General features: G+C 39.8%; 1 protein-coding gene across 1 annotated transcript; it reads right to left on the minus strand.

Moving 5' to 3' along the window:
* Window positions 1-775: 775 nt before the first annotated feature.
* Window positions 776-4,480, minus strand: LOC114882179 (gamma-gliadin-like). The gene is made up of 4 exons (XM_046285652.1): window positions 4,447-4,480; window positions 3,506-3,852; window positions 3,317-3,418; window positions 776-784 (listed from the first exon to the last, which is right to left on the minus strand). The coding sequence occupies exons 1-4, from the start codon at window positions 4,478-4,480 to the stop codon at window positions 776-778; spliced, it is 492 nt and encodes a 163-aa protein (XP_046141608.1).
* Between the last annotated feature and the right edge of the window lie 5,096 nt (window positions 4,481-9,576).

The raw sequence follows: 9,576 nt of genomic DNA on the forward strand, positions 1-9,576 counted from the left end.
TTTTAGTGGTTCCTCTGGCTCACCAAGTGATGGAACTGAAACTTTTCCACCAGAACAACACATACGCGGAGTTTCTTCTTTCCATTTCAATGCTACACAATGTCTACATTTTTTATTCATTCTCCCTATGATAACTAATCGATGGTTCACATAGTCAATCAATGGGTCATAATGAAAAGCGGCATCGTTAAACGCCTCCCATGTACTAAGTGTAAACGCACGTCTCCTTTCTGACTGCCGTTCAGCAATTAAAACACGCCGTTTTTGTGACGCTTCATGGGTCTCTGCGGCTATCAGAGACGCGTGACGTTCAACATCTAAAATCTGCCGGGCTTGAGTCTGCTGAAAGGTCTCAGCAGCCCTGAGAGACGCGTGACGCTCAGCATCTAAAATCTGACGGGCCTGAGTTTGCTCTGAAGTCTCGGCAGTCCGAAGAGACGCGTGACGCTCCGCATCTAAAATCAGACGGGCCTGAGTTTGCTCTGAGGTCTCGGTAGCTCTAAGAGACACGTGGCGCTCAGCATCTAAAATCAGACGGGCCTGAGTTTGCTCTGAGGTCTCAGTACCTCTAAGAGACGCGTGACGCTCAGCATCTAAAATCTGACGGGCCCGAGTTTGCTCTGAGGTCTCGGCAGCCCTAAGAGACGCTTGACGCTCAGCAGCTAAAGCTATATGGGCCTGAGACTGCTCTTCAGATTCTTTGGTTCTAGTAACTTTCGCGGCTCGAGCTCTGCTAGAGCTACGCGCTAGATCAGATTTACGCTTGCGAGGCATATCAAAATCCCTATAAAAAAACGAAACCAAAGGTTCGCAGTTGAATCTTGCTTATCTTGCTAGTTATTCCGTAAAGACACACGCATCAGACAAAGACCGTGCGCGCAGAGAATGTTATGTTACGGCTACGGCGCTCGGACCGTTGGAACGAGGAACGACGGAGCGCAGCAACGCCGTTTGTTTCCCAAACGGTTAGGATTTAATATGTATATGTACATTGTACCCGAGCCTCGAGAGCGGCCAATGGGGTAAGCGCTGATCACAATATCGTAAGCGCGATATGGCACCACTCAGACCTGTCAATTCGTTAATTTTAACTGCTCGTATCTCCGAAACTAACAAAGACCGAGCGGTGGTAACATGTATAAAGAAAAGTTGCTTAAAATTCGGTCCTGTATAACAGACTTCGGAATTAACTGCAATTTTCTGCCGATTTTCAGATGTCACGCCTCCCTTCCCGCGCCGCGCGTCTTGGCCTCCACGGCGACCGTAGTGCTTGGGTAACCTCAGACGCGTATCATTACAATCGCGCGTGACAAAAAACAACGCATCGATAATAGTATCTCATGGGTGATTTGGAAATCTATTATTACGGTTGTCGCCCTAATGCGCCACGCGCGATTCATATGATACGCGCTTGAGGTTATCCAAGCACTACGGTCGCCGCGGGGGCCAAGACGTGCGTCGCGGGAAAGGAGGCGTGACATCTGACAATCGGCCGAGAAGAGCAGTTAATTCCGAAGCCTGATCTATAACATACTTGAAGCTCACGGAAATCTGTTTTTTTATTTTTTGGAAAACAATAGGTAGCCTATGTCCTTCCTAAGGATGCAATCTATCTCCTTGCCAAGTTTTATCGAAATCTGTTCATCGGTTTAGGCGCGAAAAGGTAACAAACAGACAGACAGACAGATAGACAGACAGAATTACTTTCGCATTTATAATATTGGTATGGATTAAATGTACATTGATCTGTAGGAAGGTATCAGTATATCACATTATATCTAACGCAGATATAGTGATAATGATATTGTTATTAAATGTACATTGATCTGTTGTAACGAATCAGTATATTACATTATATCTAATGTAGATATACTAAGAATGATATTGTGATAAAATAATTTTTAACAAAAAAAAATCCGACTTCAAAATGCACTAAAAAGTATAAAATAATTTCCATTTCATTTATATCTGTATTTCACAGCTATTAATACAATCTACTTAATCATTAAATAGGATACTAAATATATTTCAAAGTTTTCGGAGCCGGCGCAAAATTAAAAACTTTTCCTCTACTAGGAAGATCCTAGTTCAGGTGTCGGCAACCAGTGACAGATGACCCATTTGATAATTTCAAGTAAACAATATTCAATGGGAATCAATATACCCATTACGAATTAACTATACTGCAGTTCACGAGTGACCGCACTTAACTCGCGCAGCTAGTGACCTACTGAGGTCTAGGGAGATTTTTAATAGTGCGGGTGATTCCCCTTTACAGCTTGCTTCTTACTTTGCGTTCACATCATTTTTTTCCGGAAAATAATAGAATTTTCATTTCATCGTGAAACTTTACAATATCATCACCGGTTTTCAGTTATCGTACGTCATATACTTCTGCCCACCATTTATATGATCGCAAAGTATAATAAGAAGCAAGCTGGAGAGGGGAATAACACACGTCATTAAAAATCTCTCTAGACCTAGTGAGTGGCGCGAGTTAAGTATGGTCTCTTGTAAACTGCAGTATAGTGCATGTCCATCAGGAGTGCTGACAATTTCTCATACAATCGTTACAATTACAAATGTTTTCAACCGGACCTATAATTTTTCTCTTACGACTTATTAATTACCAAGTTTGCCATACCACAATCAAATCGTTATTGGCAGCACCGTTTGTTCGGGTATTTTTAATTTTGCGCCGCCTCCGAAAACTTCGAAATATATTTAGTATCCTATTTAATGATTAAGTAGATTGTGCTAATAGCTGTGGAATATAGATATAAATGAAATGGAAATTATTTTATACATTTTAGTGCATTTTGAAGTCGGATTTTTTTTTTGTTAAAAATTATTTTATTTCACACTTTTTAGTGGAACGAGCAGTATTCGAAGTTTACTTGCAGGGACAAGTTTGAAAAATCGCGATCGGTATATTCCTTGGAGGGTAACCCTAAAGAATAGGCTTTTTATTAAAATAACAATAGTTATTAACAATAAGAAGTTACATAAATTTTGGGAAGTCGGATCATCACGGAATGATCTACGAAATGTGAAAACTTTCATCGCAATCGGTGCATTCCTTGAACCAGAACGTATTTTGCAATAATGAAAACCGTTCGGAATAAAAAAATTCGAAATGTTTTTATAACGGGACCAATCGGAAGACATATCCTACAAGATGCAAAAGATTTCGTTCCGATCGGTCCATCCGTCTCGGCGTAATCGGTGAACAAAGCCAGAAAAAAAAAATAAATAAATAAACTGATCGAATTGAGTATCCTCCTCCTTTTCGAAGTCGGATAAAAATACGACTTACAGTATATCCAGCTTGATGCTGGTCCGACTGCGGCTGGTAAGGTTTTGGCTGGGCCGGCTGCGGCTGGTGAGGTTGCGGCTGGGCCGGCTGCGGCTGGTAAGGCTGGAAAAATAAATATTATGTTATTATGTATAACAGAAATGAATAGCAGAAGTAACGTACGAACAAGAAAGTAAAAAAACGACTTACGATATACTGCGGTTGCTGCGGCTGCCGTTGCAGCTCCAGCTGCAGCAAACGCTGCTGGAATTGCAGCAGCAGCGGATTCTGCTGCTGCAAATGGAGCTGCTGCAATTGTTGTTGCAATTGCAACAGCTCTGACTCCGGCTGCTGGGGCTCCGGCCGCTGGGACTCCGGCCGCTGGGGCTCCAGCCGCTGGGGCTCCAGCCGCTGGGGCTCCAGCCGCTGGGGCTCCAGCCGCTGAGGTTCTGGTTGTCGGGGTTCCGGTTGTCGGGGTTCCGTTTGTCGGGGTTCCGGTTGTCGGGGTTCCTCCGGTTTTTTCGGAACCTCCGATTCTTTCGGACCTCTTTTGACCTCTAAAAAAAGATTGTAAAACGTAAATAATACTGCAGAGAAATTTCAAATATATTTATCCACAAATTATGAATGTTCATTGACAATTATATGTATTGAACTGAGTTAAATTACAAAATACGAATAAATTAGTTGACATAAAAGTCAATGTATCATGGAAAAATAATCCGGAAGACAAATATTTTCTCTGCACAAGTTATCGCACGAATATATACAATTATCCAAACTATGATATTATCAAAGACAATATTATAATGTCCTCCTCGGCTTTTGTCACGAGCCGGATGCGTTGCACTCAATTTTTAATTATATTTTCACACAAGTGGATTTCAATTTCATCAATAGAGACTGATGAAGAAAGACCGTTCAATGATATTGTTTTTCATAATTTGTCATAAAATAGACTTTGTATTAAAATGAAGTAACGACACAAAAATCAAATACTTTGCGGTTTTATTTCAATTTGAAGATGTGACAATTTCGATGACCCGATATATGAAAAAAGCAAATGCCGAGAAAAATATTTTTGTTACAAATGCTCATAGAATGTAGTTGTCAATGACAATTAGGAAGTAAAGATGAAAAACAACACTTACTGGGAATTCGGTACTCGCCTGAAACTTTATCCATCTTCACTAGTTCGATGCACTCAGTGAACTGTCGCTGCCAGTGAAATTGGGAAACGCCACAGCGTTGGCGTTTCATTTTTGTTTCGTGCGCAGCGTGGTGGGGGAATGGCCCATGGTCCCAATGCATGACCCGCGTTGCCATCCACTTCTTTCTAAGACGTTTTCGTGATATCGGCGAAGACACACCAAAAGCATACTCATAAACCTAAATTTGTATAAAGATTTTTAACCATTTGTGCAAAAAATAAGCACAAATGGTAAATAAAAAAGGTACAAATAAGAGGTTTCCGGGTGCGAGAAAGTTCTCCCTCAAAAAAGTTTATAGAAAACTGTAAGTGCTTACAATTTATACATTTCAGTAACTTGTGTGAATTGTCCAACAGATGTTTATAATGTTATTCATTGTACTTTGCAGGCGACAGGAACAATGGCAATCGTCGACATCGATGATTCCACCAACTGCAGTTTTCAAAGAGAGAAATTCTCTCTTGGGAAAACTTATAAACAACGTAAAGGAGGTCAGTCAGACATATATGTCTGGCCACCAACTAATTTGTAAATATAATAATAAAAAGGTCCTTACCGAAAATGAAGATGCGGGGCCCATCTCACAATCAAAAAAGGTCCTTACCGAAAATAAAGATGCGGGGCCCATCTCACAATCAAAAAAGGTCCTTACCGAAAATAAAGATGCGGGACCCATTCCACAATCAAAAGGCGTCCTTTCCCAAAATAAACATATAGGTTGCATCTCACAATCAAAAATCGTCCTTACCAAAAATGAAGATGCGGGACCCATCTCACAATCAAAAAGCGTCCTTACCAAAAATAAAGATGCGGGGCCCATCTCACAATCAAAAAAGGTCCTTACCGAAAATAAAGATGCGGGGCCCATCTCACAATCAAAAAAGGTCCTTACCGAAAATAAAGATGCGGGATCCATCCCACAATCAAAAAAGGTCCTTACCGAAAATAAAGATGCGGGACCCATCTCACAATCAAAATGCGTCCTTACCAAAAATGAAGATGCGGGACCCATCTCACAATCAAAACGCGTCCTTACCAAAAATAAAGATGCGGGACGCATCTCACAATCAAAAAGCGTCCTTACCAAAAATAAAGATGCGGGACCCATCCCACAATCAAAAAAGGTTCTTACCGAAAATAAAGATGCGGGACCCATCCCACAATCAAAAAAGGTCCTTACCGAAAATAAAGATGCGGGACCCATTCCACAATCAAAAAAGGTCCTTCGCGAAAACAACGAAACTGTCGTTGAACAATGCGATTTCACAAGTGTAAAACCCACTGTACAAAACGTCCTGAACGATATCGACGACAATCTTGTCGTAGAGGCCGGACACGTAGATATGGGACGTGTTTCGGAAAATGTGCAAGAAGGCCGCCGCATTGTTGACGTTCAGTTCTTTTGGAATGAAATGCATAGAACGTTCGACAACCATGCGCGAGGTATTGAATGTCATTTTCGCGATTGGAAAATGATCGGTAGTCGCCAGATTGGTTGTCTCACACAGTTTTCCTTCAAGTGCCAAATGTGCAATTACGAAGATACTGTTTGGTCGGAACCTATGCATTCAAATATAATGAATGTAAATGAGGCCATGACGACCGCAACTGTTACAGTCGGAATCGGCTATGCACAAATAGAAGAATTATGCGCCGCCCTGAACATGCCCTGCATGGCTAAATTGACGTACCGCAGGTACCGTGAAAAACTTGTAGATGAGTTTATGAAAAGCGCAATGCATACCATGCAGGCAGCAGGTGAAGAAGAAAGACGATTAGCTTTTGAAAACAATGAAGTCGTCAACGGTATCCCATACATAACTGTCATAGCGGATGGTAGCTGGATGAAGAGATCGTATGGTACGAATTATAATTCACTTTCCGGTGTTGGTGCCATTGTAGGTTTCCGCACAGGAAAAGTTCTGTTTATCGGCATACGAAATAAATATTGCACAATATGTGATATAGCGGAACGAAAAGCTACATCCCCAAAACATCATAAATGTTATAAAAACTATGATCGTTATGCCAGTTCCAGTAGCATGGAAAGTGATGCTATTGCTGAAGGTTTCAATTGCAGAACAGTGTTGAAGCATCAAATATGACCGTTGAAGCAGTAAATAGCGACTGTGTCATTGTCAGTCATTCAGTCCAGGACGAAAACTGCACAGATGATGCTGTACGATACTATATATTAGAAACTGCTGTTTGTTCCGTAACTGACGTAAAGAAAAATGTACTACCTGTGCAAAGTAAATTAAACGATGAATCGTTAGATCGATTTTTACGTGTGGTCAGAGAAACTACTCCTTTTAAAATACAAAGTGTCCTATACTTACAGTTTACAAAATGTATCAATCCCTGCCGCAGTGACAAAAGCGTACAAATAATTGGAGGTAACTGTTCTGATCACTGGCGAAGTATCTATTTCAACGGCCGCAAACTCCATGTATACGATAGTTTACCTGGCTGTGCATATGAGAAGCTCGTAGAGGAAGAAAAAAAATATATTGCGTTACGATTTCCTCATATTTGAAAAAGGATATACTTTTTGAAAGAGTTCAGGCGCAACCGGATTGTTACAGTTGTGGTGTATACGCGGCGGCATACATCACTACTATAGTTTTGGGTGGAAACCCTTGCTTAGAAAACTATTCCCATGACATACAGCGGCTGGGATGTCACTTCGTGAATATTATTGAAAATAATAGACTGTCGCCCTTCCCGATAGAATAAGGTAGTAATAAGATAGTGCAGGGGAAGAGGTTTTAGTGGGTAGTATATCACCCCTTCTGGGTGGTATGAGTCCCACACTGCCCGAGCTTTCCCTTAGCCGAGTGCGAAAAGGAATGTCTTGGGCGTACGTAAACGTATTTCCTCTTTCATAAAGAAAAAAAAAAGAAAAAAAAAAATAAGGCTTATTAGCGAGGTCGTCAAGTCAATGTGAATTATTTGAATGTACGAAAGACATATTTTAAATTTTCATTATAGACTCACATAAAAAAGTTGAAAAATTACCCTTTGTTATTTTTTACAAAGATTTCGACAAACTATAATTTTCTAAAATAGCACAAGTACATATCTTACAAGGGAACATCGGGGACTGATACACTCCGATTTTGATGAAACTTTGCATAAATATTTATTAAATCTGTTTATGAAGATAATTATAATTCGTTGGTGCCCGTTTTTCACTTTGAGGGAGATATCAACCCTTTTATCCGAACCGCCCTTTCTATATACGTGTCTATAAATCGTAAACAACGAAAGATATAAAAAAATAGTTGAAATAAAAGTTATACCGTTTCTTGAGGTCTATAAAGCTGCGTGTAAGTTTTTTTTTTAAATCGTCCGTTTTGCAAAATTGAACTCCCCTCCCCCTCCGTTTTGAAAAACTGTACTTTTTTTTCAATCAATAAAAGCGCCTATTTATTATGAATTCAATGATGTATTATAGTGTATAGTTGTTTTAATTATTCCGATGGAATTTTTGATTTAATCGCAATAACAAGCCATTTATTGTAGGCGTATGATATTTTTTAAAAAGGTAAACATGTTATTCCCGAAACACGTTCAAAAATTCGGATTTTGCTCTTTCGATGTTTCGTGATGCTCTTGAAAGAGGATCCATAGTTCATGATATTGATATTCGAAAATGGGCGTTAGAAGCAAAAGAAAACATTGATTTGCCAATATTTAAAGCAGGAAAGTGGTGGATACTTAAATTTAAATGTTCCCTTGTTAGTACATTAATTTTTATAACTTTTCAAAAAGCCTCAAGTCATTTGATCCAATGAGATATTCGGTTGGTGAGCGAATAATTTTGTGACCCACTGTATTTCCCTCAGGCCTTGACTTTTCCCAACATTTGGAAGCGATTAGCCCTGACGTCGTAATCCTCTTGACCGTCTAGCAAACGGTCGATGTTTCGCCTACGTTTTTAAAAGTTGACTGCAATAAAAGCATTGTACACATTGCAGGCATTTCCTCCGTTGGCGCTCACCGATCGGGTGATCACAGTTCGTACCTTGTTAGAAGTTTGCTGACAGTTTCAAACGTAGAAAAGGACAACAAGTGAAAGAGGGACTGCCGATTATCACGATCGTAGTTTCTGTCTTTTTCATTCGTTACCCTTCTCTTAGTCCGAAACTTTTTATCGTCAATACAAGTAAATACAGTCCAACTTGTATCATGTTTGGTATCATTTTAATTAGAAAAATCTCTCCAATGCGCTAGTAAAAGTTTCAATGAGAAAAAGTCAAAAATAAAAAAGTTTTATAATTGAATTCGTATTAGTAACACCGATACGTTTCGGCTCCTCGCTTTCAATCCTTGGACCTCTCTCGCCTCCACTATCTGCCCCTTTCTACGTTCACGCTTGGGTCGCTCCGCATGTAAACACAGAATCGATATCTTGGCTGAATAAATGCAACCGAGATTGGGACACAGTAGTTACATTCCAGCCTAGGTGTCGATTCTGTGTTTACATGCTGCGAAAGCCAAGCCTGAACGTAGAAAGGGACAGATAGTGGTGAAGCGAGAGGTCCAAGGATTCAAAGCGAGGAGCGGAGACGTATCGGTGTTACTAATACGAATTCAATTATAAAACTTTTTTATTTTTGACTTTTTCTCATTGAAACTTTTACTAACGCATTAGAGAGATTTTTCTGATTAAAATGATAGCAAACACGATATAGTTTGAATTGTCGTTACTTGCTAAAATTGATGTTACAAGTTGGCGAAAAGCCAGAGAGATCGAAATCAAAACCAACCGAGGTGTCGGCTCTCTGTTTTCAAAGGTTACATTTATCCAGCCGAGCTGTCGATTCTGCGTCCGTACACATCATTTACATGCAGCCGAGGAGTCGATTCTATGTTGTTTATTCTATTATTATTGTTACTTTGTAAATTACTTTAATTTTCAATAGGAACAAACTGTCCGGTTTCATGTACATCACGGGCTTTTCCTAACATCATAAAGCACCTAATTTTTAGTCAATAGTTTCGCAGCATATTCTGAATAAATAAATAAATAAATATAATTCAAACTATATGAAGTACATTATTGTA

The sequence above is a fragment of the Osmia bicornis genome, chromosome 5 (genome assembly GCF_907164935.1).
Source record: "Osmia bicornis bicornis chromosome 5, iOsmBic2.1, whole genome shotgun sequence".
Classification (NCBI taxonomy): Eukaryota; Metazoa; Arthropoda; class Insecta; order Hymenoptera; family Megachilidae; genus Osmia; species Osmia bicornis.